Consider the following 20,625-nt stretch of genomic DNA (forward strand, 5'->3'; position numbering starts at 1 on the left):
TTCAGCCCATCTGAATCAAGAGCGAGAAAAGCGGGTGGTGTTTCTCACAGCCCGCGTTCACCCTGGAGAATCACCTGCTTCCTTCATCTGTCAGGGTAAGACCTTGTCTCGTCTCGACACGCACATACACAGCCCGATGATGTCCTGAGATCCTGTAATCTGCTGAGATACAAAACACTGACCAGCAGACGTTTGGCCTCGCTGGGCTTCAACACTTTTCCTTTTGTACTTTAAGTTCTCCAAACCGTTGGGCTCCGCTGCGAGTGAAGGTCAACCGACGAGCGGAAACACAGGAGGTCAGGGAGTGTACGGCAGATTAGAGGAAGTGTCAGCTCATCTTCTCTGCATCACTCCTAAATCTGTTTAAAGCCGCCGATGCAAAGACCTTACCTGTCATGGAGCACCACACTTGCTGACACAACAGTCTGACAAAATGCCCAGATTTCAAAGTCAATATCATCAATAACATCAATTCTATAGAAAAAGTCTGCTTTCACTTTGCGTTACAATACAGAGACGTGTCTTTCCTGAAAGCGTCCTTGACAAATGACGAGACGATCCATTCTTTTCACTGGTAAATTATGTTAGAGGGATCCATAGCTTAATGTCAAATCATTATCGCATATCTTTGTTGCCCTAGAATTGACGTCTTTAACAGGGTGTCTCCTGTAAAAAAATATGCATTGGACAGCAAATCCCATTTTATATATATATATATATATATATATATATATATATATATATATATATATACAGTATATATATATATATATACAGTATATATACTGTATATATATGTATCTATATATACTGTATATACATATATATATATATATATATATACTCTATATACTGTTTATATTGGCATGCAAATGTTTGGGGATGGGAAGATTTTAGTTTCTCATGCTCACTTTCACTTTTACTACATTTATTTGACTAAAATAAGGAAATAAAAAAACACAGTAATATTGTAAAAATAATTATACAATTTAAATAGTTTTCAACTATAATATATTAAAAAAATGTAATTTATTCCTGTGGTGGCAAAGCTAAATTGTCAGCATCATTACTCCAGTCTTCACATTAATCCAGTGTCACATGATCCTTCAAAAATCACTCTAATATGCTGATTTGGTGCTCAAGAAACATTTCTTATTATTATCAACAGTTGTGCTGTTTAATATTTTTGTGAAAACCATAATAAGTTTTTTTTTCAGGAGTATGTGTGTTAGTGGTTGATATTGGCCATTTTGAAATAGCCATTGCTCAGTTAACAATAGTGTCAGCTTTCACTTTTGTAATTTCTGAAATATGAAAGCAATATTGCCATAAGAAACTACTTATTGGCAATTGGCAACCGCATAACACCCTGGTAAGTGCTCGCAACATCATGATGACATTTTCCTCAAATTTTCTTTTAAAAATGTTAAATGTAATTTATTCATTTTTTTGTTAACTTACCAATATTAATACGTTGCATATTTGTATATATCTGCATGACTTGAGCCATCTGTCGACCTGCATTATATTCAGCCACTAAAAACAACACAATCATTCCACCACCTCTGTGTGCATCCAAATCATTTTGCACTGTCTGCTGATGTAGTTAGTAATGGTTCTGTCTCGTCTAAGCCCAAATCTTCATGCTGCTAATTAATTACTGAGTTCGGACTTGTTGTAATTCTGAAGAGGGCTTTTATGCTTAACTGAAGTTTGGTCAATACGACGCTTCAAAGTCACCTGCCCTGCCACCTTAATAGCACACACATGCGGGTATGCATGAATAAATATAGGAACTTCAAGCAATTAGATAGCATAGCAGTGTGGCCTGCCTCTGTGCCACATTGACTCAATTAGAGAGCTTGTTATGCCTCCATTAGCACTAATGAGCAGGACAGAGTGGGTGAGGGGTTGAAGAAGAGGAGGGAATGAGATGGGGTCTGCCCTCTCTCACATGCAAACTCCTGCTCTCTCTTTATATGCTTCTTGTTTACCTGTCAATTATTCGCTCTCAATACAGGGCAAATGGAAGGACAAGTGACCGCCACTATCGACATACCTTTCTCTCCGTCTGTCCTCTGTCTGTCTCTCTTTTTCATTTTTGTTGCTCTAATTAGTATGATCTTTGCTGTATAAATCTGTCTTTCATTCTTTGTTGACTGTTTCATTCCATTTGTATTGACTGGAGATGTAAGCCTCTGATATCAGCATCTGATTTTTATGCCTTTTATGCTCTATTTTGTTTTTGTATAACTCAATTTGCACTGGGATGAACTTTTGCATGTCAAGAGCAAGGCTTAATTGCGTGTATTTGTGTGTCTTTACTGCAGGTTTCATTGACTTTCTGGTCAGCCACCATCCCACCGCTCAGGTCTTGCGAGATCATGTGATCTTTAAGATCGTCCCCATGCTCAACCCTGATGGCGTGTACCTGGGAAACTACAGGTCAGCTGAAACGAACGAATGCACCCATAATGTGTGAGATATTATGTGACAAGAGTCGTATAGTTTCCAATATCACAAATCTTATGGTTTATACTAGTAATTTAAATATAATGTAGATATTTAATATAGACGCGCTGCATGTTTCAGAGTAAAAGTGCAGCACTGTGTTCATTTTCAGCTTCGATTCGCAGTAAATGTTACTCTTCAAGTGCTGTGTGTTGGAGATTATAATTGGCATTTGGGAATGCAACAAAGAGGAGCGTTAAGGTCTCACTGAGTTTTCCCCAAAAAATAAAAGCTCAACGTTTTAACGTTTTAAACCAAAGAGATCAGGACAAACATGTAAGTATTGTAATTTTACTGTTGTTCTGTAAAATAAAGTAATAATAATGATAAAAAATAATTATTGTTATTAATAATACTAACAAGAATAATTAGCAAGTCTGTTAATACTTTTATTATATATTGTATTATAATATAATGTATTATGATTTCTTCATTTTAAAGTACAATAGTATGTGCTATTGCTATATTAAGATATTTATAATATCTATTAAAATAATATAATATGATATAATATAATATAATATAAAAATGATTGCCAGTTCAGGTTTTCCTTTTGTCCTTACTTTTTTTACATTACTATATTATGTCATCATACTCAAAGCCCCTGATCTGCCACAGTATTTTATAAGATTTTTATTTTTATTTTAGTAAACATCTGCAGATGTGAATTGGAACACAAGTGTGGCCATTCTACACTAGGGCTGCAGTTGTTGTTGTCACTGCTGCACGGCAGGTGTTGTCTTCACTTCTAATGCCATTATTGGCTTTTATATACTGGTTGCGATCATTCTGAATACAGCTGTGGCCCGCTACGGTTTCACAATAGGCCTGCAGAAACTGCATCAGTGGCTGCCACCTTGTGCCGGCTTTGTGAACTGCAGAGGTGGATCAATGGTTCAATGGTGGTGACAGGGCTGACATACGACATATGCCACCACTGACCCTTTAAGGGATGCTCTCAGCAGCAACTTTAACCGATGCTGCCTCACAGAGAGCCATTGAGATCCATAATTAGAGATCAGATCTATTTCTCTCTTTCTCTCTTTCCCTCTCTCTCTCTCTCTCTCTCTCTCTCTCTGTGCTGAATCAGTAGTTTTTCAGTTGAGTGAGAGAGAGGCTCAAGCAGATGCAGGAGGGGATGTGGGATCAATCCTTGCTGACTGGGGATTAGTGTTGTTCTGAGAGCAGCAGCATTGACTACAGGTTCAGCTCAAAGTCACAGTCACAGAGTCTCAGCTGGACAGCAGCAGGGACTCAGGCATCTGTCCGGCCCCCACATCAGTCCACTGCCTCAGGGAAAGGAAAATAACAATCAGGGACCTGTTGGAAAGATGGCTTGAGATGACATGTGTCCAATGGTGTGGAAGAAAAAAACACTCAATGTTGCCCAAAACACCAGAGAACTGTGCTTTATGTCTGTAAATTTAGAGCAGTGTTAAGGTCTTTATTATGGACCATGATTGCTTTAATACAGGCATTAAAGTGTTTATAGTTTAATAATTTTTTTAATTTTGAATTCTCAAAGTATAGTGACATATGAAATAGTTCACCCAAAGAAAAAATTGTCAACATTTATTTAAGCTATGCTTAACTTTCTTCTGCCGCACACAAAAGATATTTTAAACAGATTAAAGTCAGTGTCATGTTTTTTTTTTCCAGTGTTGTTTTAGAGAGCATTAAAGGAGTAGTTCACTTTTAAAAAAACTTTTGCTGATAATTTACTCACCCCCATGTCATCCAAGATATTCATGTCATTCTTTCTTCAGTCGAAAAGAAATTGAGGTTTTTGGTGAAAACATTCTAGGATTTTTCTCCATATAATGGACTTCAATGGGAACCAAATGGTTCAAGGTCCAAAAGACAGTTTCAGTGCAAACTGCAAACTGTTCAAAGGGCTTTAAATGATTCCAGACGATGAATAAGAGTCTTATCAAGCGAAACGATCGCTCATTAAAAAAAAAAAAAAAAAAAAAAAAACCTCAATGCTCGCCTTGGTCTGTTCTGTGATGCGCGTTCGTGACTCTCCTGTTTGAACTCGTTCATCAAAATGAACAAATCTTTTTTCGTGTCATTTGGTTCATTCAACGAACGAAATAAACGAGTTGACTCTGGAAAAGATTATACGAGATCGAACAGGAGAGTCACGAACGCGTGCACTGAAAACTGTCTTTTGGACCTTGAACCGTTTGGTTCCCATTGAAGTCCAGGAATGTTTTTATCAAAAACCTTAATTTCTTTTCGACTGAAGAAAGAAAGACATGGACATCTTGGATGACATGGGGGTGAGTAAATTATCAGCAAAAGTTTTTTTTAAAGTAAACTACTCCTTTAACTTTCATTTCATGAACAAATCTGTTGTGAATCCTTTGTTTTACAGAAGAAAGTAGAGATGACACTATAATGACTATCCCTTTAAAACACTTCTTTTAACCCAATCATGATCTAGCCACAATGAAAATGTGTAAACAGCATTTGAAATCTGAAATGAAGTGAGTAATATGTAATTCAAGTGATCAAGTTGGCATGTTTATGACCGGCGTCACAGCCTTTACCTTAGCCTTCACAGCAATTTGGTGTTTTTCACCTCTTATTTGCATAAAGTTGATTACTTAACAACTTTTTGATGATTACTCCTCTCCACTGTCAATCCCACAATCCCCTGTGTGATCCTGCTGCTCATCTCCCATAGAGAATGAATTGAAAACACTCTCTGTGCTCTGCTCACTCCGCACGAGTGGACTTGTACTGTGTGTGTGATTTTCTGCAGTTCTGACGTTTCTGTTTCTGTGATGATGTTGAAACTCAATAACTTTTTACCACTTCAAGTAAATAACATGAAAACTTGAAGTTTCACTTGATTAGTTTTTATTTCTGTTTCACTGCACTGGATAGCCCCACCCACATTGAATCAAATTGCTCCATGGCTGTACATTCAACATCAAAGGATATTCGCTGTGATATTGTCGCTTTGCACGGTATTTTGCTCTCAAGTCTTACAAAGTGTGTTGGTGTTTTGTCTTTTTTTTTCATTTAGTTAAACTTTTGATTTGTTTGTTTCTATTTTAGGTGTTCTCTAATGGGTTTTGATCTGAACCGTCATTGGCAGGACCCTTCCCCTTGGGCCCACCCCACTCTACATGCCGTCAAACAACTTATTGTCCAAATGAACCAGGACCCAGTGAGTATCCAATATACTAAAGCAACAAAAACCCAAATGCAACCTACAGTCTATCAACACGAGGACAATAGAGGAAATTGATGACTTATAGTGATATTATGCTGTCTTGAAAATGGTGTTTTTCTTTTTTATGATTACATTTTTGTAATTATATATAAGCTCCTTCACTATTATCAACAGCTATTGTGTTTCTCAGGAGCTAATTACCCTCCTCCATCTCTAACTCCTCCTCTCATGCAGTCAGTATGGCACTCTGATTCCCCTTCAATCAGAATAAATTCTTGAATTATGTTATACTTTAAAATCTTGAATTAATGAGATATGGAATACATTCATTTTGGTTCTGTTCTGTTTACTCTGTTTGCTTGGCTGCATGGATGCTCAGGGAGTTCTAGCCCAGAACAGAACCATACCGCCAATCCTAACTGCAGGCTGACAGAAATGCGTTTTGTTTTTTGTTTTTCAGCTTTTTGATAAAAAAATTACTTTTTTTATGGTGTTGTTAAAAATAACGCTAGAATAATGGTGTTTGTTTGTTTGCCTAAATGTTCTATGCTATGTTCTTTCTTTTGATATATTGCATGTTCAGATATTCATATAAAATGTTATGGGGGCCATGAAAGTTTTGTGAAAAATATCAAAAATGCTGGTGGTGGCGGGCAACTTAAAAAAAAAAATACTCTTAAAAAACAATCATGTTTTCAAACTGAAATTTCATCTGCCATGATTGGTTGATTGATAGATCCTGCCCCAAAACTGACAAATTAATATTTCATAGCACCGAAAAATTGCTATGTTTTATAGGCTGGGGGGAAACAACCTTCACATGGCTCACTTATAGTTCTCACTATATGTCAAAGTAGGTTAGTAGAAAGTATTTTAACATTGAGATTTATGCAAAAAGGCACACATTTAGACTTTGTCTTTGAAAGGTTATGTATATGTATAACAACCTTGCTTAGCATATGGGAACCAATGTACGTCTCAAAGCAGCTACAACTCAGCATTTTTCTCAATGAGTGTGTCTGTGTGAGTGTTTGCTCTCCCTCTGCCCAGGTGTGTCTCCCACACACACTCTAGCTCGTCTTGTCTTTTGTTTGAGAAAGCGCCGCCTCAACTTCCTTTATGTTCATTATAGCAGAAGAGTGAGGTTGTTGGATTAGTGAAGGTCAGATGCTGTCCTGGGAATCGCCTGCCCTTTCCTGCTCTTTCACATCCTGATAAGACCGGCAGGCACACTCCGGAGCGGAGGGCAGCGCCACGCGGCTTAACCTTTCCCCCAGGCCTGACACACTGATCAATGTGTTGCTTCACGGCAGAGTGATCTGCTCATGTCCCTCACATCCCGACAACCACACACACATATGCTTCATTACGTTGTGAAGTTAGATGTGAGGAACATTGCATAGTAACATAGACTTGGACTTTCCACGGGTCCTAAAAGGATCCAAACAAGCAGCCTTGTAACTTTTACTTAATCATTCAGTTTGTCAGAGCACACAGACCAGCTTGACACAACAACATTGGTTTAATCGACCAATGGCAGACATGGAAAGTGTTTGGGGAAATCTGTCTGAAAATGGATTGAAGTCTGTCAATACATTCAACAAAAAGTCAAATTTTACTCACCAATTTTACTCATTTGTTTGATCAAAAAATACAGTAATATTATTACAGATTAAAATAACTTATTATAACTTAGTATACTTTATATACGTTACTCTATTCGTCTTCAGTGTCGCATGATCCTTCAGAAATAATTTGAATAAGCTCCTGCTCAAGAAACATTTCTTATTATATTTGTGTTGTGCTGCTTAATATTTTTGTAGACCTGTGATGCATTTTCTTTCAAAACAACAGCGTTTATGCGCAATAGAACCTTTTGTAACATATAAATGTCTTTTGATTAATTTAATCCAACCTTGCTGAATAAAAGTATTAATTTCTTTCGCTAAATTCTTTCAAAAACATCTCACTGACCCAAAGGTAGGTGTGTGTTTGCGTGTTATATGCACATTGAATTGCCTGTTAAATTTCCCTGAATTACAGTTTAGTAAAATTCTGCTTCTTTTCATTCCGATTCCAGTTCAAATCCAACCCTGATGGGAAGGAAAAGAAAAGAGAATAAAATATGTGTCCGGTTTAGACAGATGTGTAAGATGCTGGTTTTATGAGAAGGAGAGAGGAACTCTGGGGAGAGGTAAACATTTCATAGCTCTCTCCGGATCCCACACTTTGGTCCTCGTTTCATTCCCTTCTGTCCTTTTAAAGAGATTTAGTGGGGTTTGGGAAATCATAGTCCCTTTCTCTTTTTTTGTATGTAGTTGTTTTTAATAGCAAGCTCACAATAAGTTTGAGTAGGTGCCAGTTTAAGCACATTAAGCAGAAGTTCACCTATCACTTAGAGGGGTCACCAAGGGAACATATACAGGAAAATGTTATTTCCCTTGTATGTAATTAGTCATTAAGCTGATGCTTTTATCCAAAGCGACTTCCAGTGCACTTATTACAGAAACAATCCACCTGGAGTTTAGTTGCTCAAGGCAGTGTTTCACAAATCCTGTGACGTCACAAGCACTGATGTTATGTTATTTTGTGCTAAAGTAATGCTTTTGGCCTGCCTTTCTTGTCTTTATTGAATGCCACATGTTCTTGTTATCTTATCACATTTAATTTGGACTGCAAACTCAAGGAAAATATGATTTCTTTTGCTATGGTGCTGTAGATTTAGCTGTGAAAGTGTAGATGCAGCACCACTGAAAAACTGAGCTGAAATCTACAAACTTTTGGTTTCCATTTCAGATAATCACTACACAACACCAGCCCTTATATTAATTTGCAAGTATCTTGTATGATGTGATCTAACAGCCATATATTGGCCCTTTCTTTTAAGATCATCTAAAACAAAATATAGCATTAGCGTGTCTAAGTAATGTCGGTCAAGTCAAATTCCCTTGATTTACGATCAGTATATAGCGTAAACAGTGATAACAGGGAAATAATTCAAGGATGCACACAGTTAATTTCGGCTGTACAGCAGCTCTAAAAGAAAATAGGGAAAAGAATACTGTTCCGTCATTTATGTATAACTTCACAGGAACACATGAGTAATGTGGTATTAACATAGTAACTGCTATTAACTAAGAAGAAACTCTGATTTATTAATTATTAAGGAATAACGCTCAGTTGAATGAGGTAGTTCAACTATTATCTAATCAATAACTAATATTTTTTCATACCTCCCAGAGGGCTATTAAATTATTAATAATTAGTTCACTTCAGAATTAAAAATTACTGATAACTTACTCACCCCCATCCGTCATCCAAGATGTTCATGTCTTTCTTTCTTTCTTCAATCAAAAAGAAATGAAGGTTTTTGAGGAAAAATCCTGGAATGTTTTCCTCAAAGACCTTAATTTCTTTTCGACTGAAGAAAGAAAGATGATGTGGAGGTGATTTTTATTTTTTCATTCTGAAGTGAACTAATCGTTTAAGAACGATACAGGTTCATAATTAATGTGAATAATGTATGATTAATTCTAAAGTGAAAATTATGGCAACCCACTATTATTGACTCAAGTGTTTACTACATCCTTCTAAAGGAATTACTAATAATTTTATCAGTATTCGAAAGTGAACAGCTTGAACAGAAGTCATTGTAAGCTTTGACTTTTGAAGGTTTTGGACAGTAACTTCTGATGGATTTGGTGAGACGTGACTTGTGGATTACAATGATCTTCACTTCTTAGAAGGATGTTACAGTTGAGTCAATAGTAGTGGGTTGTCATGCTCTTCACTTTAAAATACTGATCCAAATGGCCAGTAAGTCCTTTAGAAAGATTTAGTAACCCTTTTGACTATCCAAAAACATACAAAACCTCAAAAGCTTTGTGTCTCCAGTCATTACTAGAGTTTTAAGCTTTTCACTTTAGAATACTCTGCCAAATAATTAGTAGTTCCTTCTGAAGGATTTGGTTATACTTGAGCCATTACTAGTAGGTGACCATGATCTTTACTTGGTTATGAACCTGACCTGTTAATAATAGTTCTTACTTGTCCTCTGCTCATTTTTATTTAAGATGAGTTTTGAATGGTTTTGTGTCCATTTTAGGCTTGATTTTATAGATGCACCCCATTAAGTGGTAATCTTGGGCAATCAAGAGAAATACTATGCTGTTGTGAGATGTCCCTGCTTTTATGAGCTGTGTGGCAGTTTGGATTGGGATGTAGTTTTGGAATATTTTTGCTGTTGTTGTTGTTGTTGTTGTTGTTGTTGTTGTAGTTCTTCACAATATGGTGTGGAAAGTTTTTGACTGATAAATGTTTCCCAGTTTGCACAACAGGGGAGGAGAGATCAGGATGGGGAAATGCTCCTCTCCCCAACACCACACTGAGCATCTCACAGCTATACTGACAAAAACATACAAATGCAAATAAGCACACTCACACATACACAAACGCAAACACAGACTCATACAAATATTCATGCCATGCGAGATCTCAAGCCAGACTGGCATTGGCTGCATTCTCTATGGTTAATCACATTAGACACAGCACAGATCAAAGCTATGGGATGCCAATCTCTGTGCCACCCTAGTGACGGGGGTAATGCCCATCGGCACATTCCACCAATATGGTACACTTTGGTTCCCCATTTACTTTTTTTTTTTAACTCAGAGTCATAACTTTCATGTTTTTGTGTTGGGTAAGTTACTCTTTATAAGTTACTATAGCTATACTAATTATGTTCAATGGAGTATTTAGATTACTGTACTAATTACTGTCTCTAAAATAACTGCTCTTTTAAAAGGGTCATGACATGAGAATTTTCTATTGATCTTTGACATTCAAGAGGTCTTTGACTATTAAAACATCCTGCAAGTTTAATCGCTCAAAGAGACCTCATTAAAAACAAAGCATTTATTCAAGCACAAAAAAACAGCTCGTCTTGGATATTGGGGGACATGTGATGTCACATATGGCTGCCTCCAGAGCAAGACATCGTCGAATAGTTATACATCATCACACCACTGGCATTCAGACACTTAACGGCTGACACTTGCCTACACCGGATTTGAGGATCACGTCAAAAGCCAATAGAACCCATTATAATCACTGACGCTGTCGACACTGCAGTATACAGATACGCTGTTCACTTTACTCCATGTGCTTGAGTCTTGACAGGTGGACAAATAGAAGAGTAAATAGAAGCGTAAAGGAATGTCCACTTTGACGCGTCCTGTTTAAACAGCTTGTTTGCATCTCTGTGCAGATTTTAGAAGGTTAACAGCATCAGTAACAAATGTATGGTTCATTTCTAATGCTGTCCTGGATCTCTTCTGAGTATTATGTGTTTGTTCAGAGAATTTGACCAAATATTGTTTTGTAAATGAGAGGGCACAGTGCTATGGAGAGTTTGCAAAGAAACATTTGTTGACAGATGAAGCAGTCAGTAGTACTGGATCTCACAGGAGCCACTCTTGCAATAGAGTACTGTTTCCTATTTAATGACGTTAGCCAATCACAACTGGTCTTTTAATGACAAGCCTTAAAGGAGCCACCCCTTAAAAAAGGATCATTCAAAAAAATCTGTGTCATGATCCATTTAATTATATAAAGTAAATAATATAAAATTGCATAAATTATTCTTGAACTGACCAAAGTATTTCAAGGGGTAGTATATAGTTTTTAATTTTAGACGTCAAATCGTGGTGTTAAATCCACTATTGTTTTATATTTTGTCAGTCCGAACCGCAAGGACGACTTGATACACTACTCATTTTGAGGTACATTGTGAGATGTTGCAACTGTAATTTCTCACCATCAGCAGTATGTCCATCAACAAACCGATGTGTATATTCCTAATTTATTGTGGTGCACATGTGGGAACTGTATCAATAACGACGCATACGTTAGCCGAGCACTAACTTAAATGACTGATGTAACGTCTGTCAAACGAATCTGGCTCCATCCTTTATCTTTACTCAAAGTAGTAAGAAGACAGACAATCTGCATTACACAGTAGTTTTTGGTAATAGTGGCCCACAGCAGATTAGCAGATGTATTTCAGTAAGACAGTTATGTGAGTTAGCAGGAGAACTACACAATAAAAAAACACAAAACTACGAATTCTGAACACCCAGTAGAAACACGGCCACATTAACAATAGGGCTAGGCGGGGCTAAAGCCCAAGGGGGTAATCCATCAGCCGGAAGTTGAAGCCTCACGTTAGCCGCCATTTTAGCAGAACTTCACATGCCGTTAGCAGTCCATTGACTCCCATTTATTTTGGCGTCACTTTGACAGCGAATAACTTTACATCTGAGGCATCCAAAGACTTGTCCATTATTTATTTCTAAAGAAACACGACAATGTATAAAAGGCTCCATTACCTTGTATTGTTATGGCCCCATAGAAGCAGTTTTTGTAAAAAAAAATAGGCTAACGATTGGGTCATAACAAATCTGCAGTAACTCATAGCCCCAGGGTCCAGTCAGCTCTTAATGCGGCCGTGAGTAGAAAATATATACATCAATAATTATTCATAGACAAAGGTTATAATTCTGAGGAGCAAGCTGGTCCAAATAAACTGGGTACTGACCCATCTTTCAAGAGCAAGCGTTTTGCGAATGCCACATTGAAATTTAAGAAGCAGTCGTCAGTAAAAGTCGTCAACATACAACATCCATTATGCAAATTCATTTTCTAGTGACACAGAACCATCACGCAATGGGATATCGAAAATACAATCGACTCCTCATGGCGGTTCAGAGACGATTCTTTCCTTTAGGAGACCATAACTTTATTTATTGTGCATTTTCGACTTTACAACTTTGCTGAAAGTTTAAATTCACAAACAACCAGTGTTGGGTAAGTTACTCTAAAAAAGTAATAAATAACTAGTTACTAATTACCTCTTCAACAGTGTAATTAGATTACTGTACTAATTACTCTCTCTAAAAAGTATTTCATTACTTTTAATTACTAATTACTTTCAAAATCCCATATCAATCTCAACCAGCTGAATAATACAAGGATAGACATGAATCTGTTTTAATTCTTTCAAATAAATACTATAAAATTGCATTTTGATGTTAAACCCACTATTGTTTTATGTCTGATCTTATGATATTTCACACTTTTTTCATACATAATTTACAATAATTCATACGAATTTGTACGAGTGCGGTCGTAATATTTAGACACCTCATAAAATGCATACGAATCGCTGTGAGATTGGACACAGTATTTACCTCAATTACATCAGAAGTAACTGTAATTAAATTACTGATAAATGAAGAGTAATCCCTTACTTCACATTTTCAAGGGAAAAGTAATTAAATTACAGTAACTAATTACTTAGTAATTAGTTACACCCAACACTGCAAACAACTATATCACTCACTGCATGAAAGGGAATATTCGAAAAAACATAATGGGGCACTTTAAAGGTTAAAAAAGAAATACTATCATACACACACACACACACACACACACACTGTAGCACTGATAATTAGGCTGTTTAACAGCAGGCAGAGTTCAACGCCAAGCCAACACACAAGCTCCCTGATCCCAGTATGCTAACACAGACCATGCTAAGCTAATGCATGCTAATCTGCAACACTCACCATTTAATTGCACACATCTTTTAGTTAGCATACAATAGGTTTACACATACTGAGCCAAATATGTTTTAACCTGTGCTGGTAGAAAATCTCTTTTAGACAATTTTATTGCACTGCTCAAATAAAACCAGCCACTAATATGAAGTTTATTGCATTTCTACAGGAAATTGACAACGACTGTATTGCTACTAATGCTACTTTTGTCCTAATTAATCAGTTTATTATTAATGCTAAGTGTTTTCATAACCTTTTTTTCAGAGGTAATGAAAAACCGTCAGGTTTATTTGTTGTTGTTGTTTGTTTTTTGTGTCAGAAACAAGGCCATATTTAGGCCATATTTTTTTGAACACCTCATTGATCCGAATTTGTGTTCAATCCATCTCAGCTGTAAAGTTACCTGAGTGGGTTTAAAAAAACCGAAACAATTCGCCAAATTACACTCTCCAGTGAGCACCGGTCAGGTGAGAAAATGATTCAAAGTTAGTGATGCAAGTGTATATAATCTGTCCATGAGCACCAAGTATTTGTTTAGGAAAAATGAAAGAGAAAGAGAAGGGGAAAGAATAAGGAAACAAATGGACCCATCTCTCACGTAAAACGCTGCTTTTCCAGCTCATTTATCATGGAGAGAGAGGGATTCTTTTTGATTGGCTGATTACCTCGATCATTCATCATGGCCCAGATATCCCCACCAATCTGACAACAGCATTTTGGATAATTTGTTAAAGATGACAAAAGGGCCGGTATTGCCATGGTTCATTTCTGACCTTTTTAATATTAGAAAATTAATTTTCCGTCTGAAACAAATGTATTAGATCCTGTCAGGCTGGCCAGATGAATATTGCACCTTGAAACCCCCCCTTCCCTGTGTAGTTGCTGCTCCTTTTCCTCTCTCTCTCTCTCTCTCTCTCTCTCTCTCTCTCTTGTGTGTATGAGCCGTTGTGTGCGGTTCTGATAGTGGCAGAAAGCAGTCTTGCGAGAAACCGAGAGAGAAAGAAAGACAGATAAAGAAAGAGTTGAGACGTCCTCTGGTGTCAGACGCACCTTTCTAAGCGAGCGCTGAGATTTACGGGCAATTTACGTCCATCATCACTTCCTGTCCTCCGTCCTTCCATCATCTCGCATTCAGTGAATCTCTGAAATATCTGGACTTGTCTCTTTCCTCTCTCTCTTTCTTGCCCTGTCTCTCTCATGTTTTTAAGGGACAAGTCAGATGAGCTTCTGGTGTTTGGTTGGAGATGGTTGGTTTGGACTGAAATGATGATTGTGATGATTTTATTAAGCTTTTAATTTGACTATTGACGTTTCTAGTTCCACAGTCACTTCCTAATATTTAATTTTAGTATTTAATATTATCAGTATTTCCTTTTCATGCTAAATCAATCTGGTATTAAAGGCTGTTTAGTCAAAATGATGATCCCTCTGGTTGGAAAAATCACAATTTTAGCAATCAATAAAGTTCAACAGGACAGAATTTATTTTTGTAACGATGTAAAATTCTTTACTGTCACTTTTGATCAATTGAAAGTATCCTTGCTAAATAACTGTTGTTATAATCTCTTTTTTAAAAAATCTTACCGTCTCTAAACTTTTGAACAATAGTGTATATATGAATGTCATCACAACATTGAAAAAATAGCAAAATATTTATTATTTTAGCTATTTTACCCTGCTAAACTTTTAAGTCACTTTTGTATTTAGCTGAAGAGCTGTGTACCATCCCAAATGAAGGAAGGAGGCTGTTGCGCTACATGGAACGCTGCCATTTTCCACCCTGGCAAACATCTGAAAAGCAAGATATAATCTGAACTCTGTCTGATGAGCTGTCTTTTCAAAGATCATGCGCACAGACGCCTTCCATCTTTTCTCTTTTGCTTTCGCTTTGCATGTAATTGTGTGTTTTGACCTCAATCAGAATATTTTCCACATCACAACTGTATTTCAAGTCTTGCATTATCAAAAACCGCTCAGACTCTTTCTTTTCCCCTCGTCTGCGGAGGATGGACAAACTTCTGAGCGAGCAGAATCTGTTGCGTCCTCTCTTCGTAGGTATTGCTGATGCTAAGTGCTTTGTGGTTAAATGCATCAGCTTCTAATCCTGCTTAAATCAGCACCATTTCTTAATTCATATAGATAAGCAGAGCATTTATGGGCCTTAACAGGCCAGACTAATTACTATTCCTTAGATAAGTGCTCGTCCGACTAAATTCTCTTGACCTTCCGTTTCTACTCAAAGAAGCAGATAGACGTTTGCCTTCTATCCTCACATGCAGCTTTAGAAAAAGTGTGATGGGCATTAACTTCCTTTTTTTTTTTTAACATGTACTTGAATATTCAACACGTCAACACTCAAATTATGCTCTATTTTCATATTCCTAATTTCTTAATTGGCCATAATTGCTTAATTACAAATTCAAATGAACAAATCTGGAGGTCAGAGATGCATGCTAATTGAACAATCAATCAGCGTTAAACTAGCGGAGTATTGTCCACCTTTGATTGACAGCACATTAGGACTGTGTGATTGGCTGTCTGTTTGTTGACATTGAGAGCTGTAGATGGGAACTGTACTTTTCTGTCATGGACGTCCTTGATATTGCTTAAGGAAAGTCGGCAGTTCAGGACAGATATAATTTTCACCTTGAAAGATGATATTTTAATACCACAGGAACTCTTGAGTAATTTCCTATTATGCTGTACATATCTCTGTAATATATATATTTATATATATATATATTTAGTCAGCCACTGATTTTGCAAGTTCTCCTACTTAGAATGATGAGAGAGGTCTGTAATTTTCATCATAGGTACACTTAAACTATGAGAGAGAAAATCAGAAAAAAAATTCAGGAAATCACATTGTAGGATTTTTAAAGAACTTATTTGTAAATTATGGTGGAAAATAAGTATTTGGTCAATAACAAACACTGAAAAGAATGCAGCTGAATCCAAATTCGCCCCCAAAACCTCAATCACTTTTCCCTACGTTAGTCCACTAATACACAAAAACGAGTGAGCGAATTCGGACAGCCGTTGATCCGTTGAATTCAAGTGAAATAACTCAATATCATCCACTATGGTTTGGGACACCACTACAAATGGCTGTCCTCTCAAATAACGCCCTATTAGAGGGTATGGGGGGCGATTTCGGATTAAGCCTGCAACTTAAATATAAAGAAAAGAAAATAGTAACGTGTCTAAAAGTTTTGCACAGTATTGTATGTATTCATTACTGTACAGTACTGTGTGTGTGTGTGTGTGTGTGTGTGTATACATACACTCACCTAAAGGATCATTAGGAACACCTGTTCAATTTCTCATTAATGCAATTATCTAATCATCCAATCACATGGCAGTTGCTTCAATGCATTAGAGACATAAGAATTTGGCGTAAACAGAATGAGAACATGGATCTATCATGCCTTGTTACCACTGTGCAGGCTGGTGGTGGTGGTGTAACTGTGTGGGAGATGTTTTCTTGGTGCACTTTAGGCCCCTTAGTGCCAATTGGGCATCGTTTAAATGCCACAGCATACTTGAGCATTGTTTCTGGCCATGTCCATCCCTTTATGGCCACCATGTACCCATCCTCTGATGGCTACTCCCAGCAGTCACCAGATCTCAACCCAATAGAGCATCTTTGGGATAGGGTGGAACGAGAGCTTCTCGCCCTGGATGTGCATCCCACAAATCTCCATCAACTGCAAGATGCTATCCTATCAATATGGGCCAACATTTCTAAAGAATGCTTTCAGCACCTTGTTGAATCAATGCCATGTAGAATTAAGGCAGTTCTGAGGGCGAAAGGGGGTCAAACACAAGTATTGAGTGTATATATATATATATACACATACATTGATCACAGTTACAGGACATGCTAACCTTTGTTAAATGTTGCATAAAAAATTAATAATTCTAACAACAACAATAATTATTCTTTATAATATAATAATATAATTATTTATAATAGTTTTTTTCTGTTTAAAAAACAACTTTCAATGATACATTTAATACTACTATTTTTTTAAATAACTAGTAAAGTAACGTATTACATCTAAATTTACAACAACGTATCTGAGATACTTTTCATTTAAGTAACACAAGTTACTTTGTTTTCTTCTCCTGAGTCCTGACACCTCTCCTGTACCCATATTGAGATAAATCGGGAGTAAGTGCAGAGGCGCTATATAAAAAAGATGAAACGCAAACTCAATATTACGCAAACCTGTAAAAATTAAATATTTTAAAATACACAAATATACTTCTTGTTATGTATTTAATCTCTTTTATTTTTATATTTTAAGTTTACATTACTCAATTTTATTACTATTTGGTTTTGTTTTTTAATTATTTCTATAATTAAATGAAGTTATTTTCTTCCAGAAATTTGAACAAACAAAATCCTTAATGACAACATCGTTAGAGAGTTTAAAAGGTACTACATAAGATGAATCACCCAGGTATTACAGTCTTCTTTTTTTATTTCACTTCACTTCTATATCTTTCATGAGCTCAGCACTATGACAGATGGCACCTGGTCCCAGATCAGTGAGGAAAGGTTACTTCTTACCCGGAGGTAGAGAACAGCTCTTGCAGAATAGAGCAGCAGCCATTTCATTTCCACTCTTAATTATGCTGTTAACGGTGCAAAATGAGCAAACGGACCTTGCTGAAGGAACACAGCACTTCATGCATACAGTCCCATTACACAGAGTGTGGTCTTAAGCATCTCTTTGAGCAAGAGAAAAGGTCACAAATGTGTTTCAACGTGTATGCATGAGTAAAGTCAGTGGCCCCACCCTGACTTTGTAATGCACAGCGAGTATGTGGGCGATTAGACAGTTACCCGCCTCAATTGCACACTGGGAAACCCTTGAAGGAGCTGATGGAGCTACCTTAACGGTGACCAGTGCCTCTCTCTCTCTCTCTCTCTCTCTCTCGTTTTCCCTCCTCCTTTTTTTGTCTATGTGTTGTTTCTCCCTCTTCCTTGCGGGCTCCATCCATCAGACTGGCATGCGTGCAGCCGCCCCACTCTCAGCCACCATATTTCACCGCCTGCCATCAGAGGCCTGACAGCCCTGCGCTCACTAGGAAATTGCTTTGGCTGTGAGCGGAATTTCAAGCACCGGGTGCTGCCCGATATCTCCCCCCACTCTCTCTCTCTCTCTCTCTCTCTCTCTACCTCTCGGTCTTTGACTCCTGATGTTTCTCTTTCTCTCTCGCTTGCTCTTCCTTCCTTTTGCTTTACCTCCCTCTCCCCACAACCCGCGGGATTCGAGGTGCGCTTCGGAATGTGTAATGAAGAAAGAAAAGGTTTGGTGTAGATGGAGAGAGCGCGGGAGGGGGTCAAAGGGTAGAGGAGTGGGCCCTGTTATGCCTGCATCAGATGTTTACAATGTACACAACGGATCGAGAGAGATAGGCAGCCTCAAACAAAATGGCCATTACTTTGTTGCCGTATAGATACGCGTAGCAGGATGCTCCTTTTGACGCCTTGTCACCGAAGTGCTGTGACTCACTCTGTCTCTCTCTCGACCCACACACTATAACACACACACACCGACGAGGCGCATCAAACGGCAGCCCTCCTCGTGGCGACACCTCGTTCTGCTCGACGGCGTGATCCTCTCTCGACACAAAACCACAAACAAGTGTCTCTCTCATCATCTTGCCAAGCGCTGGCTTAATGATGTGGCAGCCATGATGGAGCGGCAGTTTCCTGCACTGCAGTGCTGTTATACAGTAACTGAGAGAACACAGAGCCAAAATGGCGCGTGGGTGGATGGAGAGGAGGTGTGTCTGAAGGATTGTCCTCTTTTTGAGGATGTAAACACTTCATATGTCTGTTTATTCTGTTTTCATGGTAGAATAGTTACGTTTTCAGTCTTCTTGGTTGAGATGTTTGTTTCTGGTGTCACTTTGCCATTTGTTTCTGAATTGAATTTCTGCTCCGAGTTTAGTTTTTTTTTTTTTTTTTTTGCTGACAAATAATTTTGTATGTGTTTCCCGGTCCATATTAATCATTTATTCTGCATTAAACGGTTAGGTAGTGAGGCATGCCTGCTTCGCTTGCTGACTCAGGAACATGAATTAATCCCTCTAAACTATGGCAGTTGTGACAGCTGTTCTATAAAACACCCAGGAGTGCTGTTGCTCTTTCACAGGACTGTGATGAATAATGCTGCACTTATTTTTGCACACATCATAGTTTGATAGTTTAATATTTAAGATGTTTGCTTGCTCTGTGTTTCTATGGACAGTCAATCTCTCGTTGTCTGTGTTAACTGCAAAAATGAAAACTTACTCACCCTCGTGTCATTCCAAACCTGAATGACTTTCTATCTTCCCTTGTGCACAAAATAAGGATGTTTTTTTAAGAATTTTCTTTTATCCAATGAAGTTAAACTACCATTACGTACCGTTTGGGAATTCTCTTTTGCTTCTGTCTGCATTTATTTGATCAAAAATACAGTAAAGAACTGTAATCTTGTGAAATATTATTACAATCTAAAATAAATGTTTCCTATTTTTATATATTTTAAAATATATCAGGTATATAGATAGTATTTATTTGCAACAAAGCCTTACTGACCCCAAACTTTTGAACTGTAGTGTATATTGTGAATATGAATGTACATATGAATTTGCCTTGTAAAAAAAAATGACTTCTTTGTGTAAAGATTATTTCTCTTTTGTTGAAGTTGAAGTTGAGTTTTATTGTTCACAGTGTGTTGTCTGCCTGTTCATCTTTCCACCTGTCTGTCAGTGGAAATCATTTGGCCTCTCTCTGTCTGATTTACAGAAAGTGAGTTTGGATTTCTACATTGACGTGCACGCCCACTCCACCATGATGAATGGCTTCATGTATGGTAACGTCTTTGAGGAAGAGGATAGAGTGCAGAGGCAGGCCGTCTTTCCTCGACTCTTGTGCCAAAACGCGCCTGACTTCTCTCTTGTGAGTCTCATGGGTATTACCTTTTTTTCCTTTAAAACACAAAGGCCCTCAAACTGCTGTATGGTTGTTGTTTTCTTCTTTTTAGTTTAAGTAATATTTACAACTATTTTATTTTTGTCCTTTTTGCTGCTTGGATGTATTTACATACAGTATGTTTACATGTTGCCTGGATAAGCATCTTGTCTTAAAGCATTAGGTCACTCTAAAAATCTGTCATCATTTACTCACCCTCGCGTTGTTTTAAATTTGTGTGACTATCTTTCTTCTGCGAAACACACGTTCAAAGTCAATGGCTCACAATGTTGTTTTCAACTCCGTCATTCTTTAAAATATAACCTTTGGTGTTCCACAGAACT

The 20,625-nt window shown here is 37.4% G+C and overlaps 1 protein-coding gene across 1 annotated transcript in view; it reads left to right on the forward strand.

Annotated features, from left to right (window-relative positions):
- Positions 1–20,625, forward strand: part of agbl4 (AGBL carboxypeptidase 4) — a 328,580-nt gene that overhangs the window by 285,415 nt on the left and 22,540 nt on the right. The window contains exons 7-10 of the mRNA XM_089119770.1: positions 6–95; positions 2,331–2,445; positions 5,578–5,689; positions 20,117–20,269. Coding sequence (XP_088975896.1) covers positions 6–95; positions 2,331–2,445; positions 5,578–5,689; positions 20,117–20,269 — 470 coding nt within the window. The remainder of the gene's footprint in view (positions 1–5; positions 96–2,330; positions 2,446–5,577; positions 5,690–20,116; positions 20,270–20,625) is intronic.

This window comes from Pimephales promelas, chromosome 14 (assembly GCF_988280905.1).
Source record: "Pimephales promelas chromosome 14, fPimPro1.hap1.1, whole genome shotgun sequence".
NCBI classification, from domain to species: Eukaryota; Metazoa; Chordata; class Actinopteri; order Cypriniformes; family Leuciscidae; genus Pimephales; species Pimephales promelas.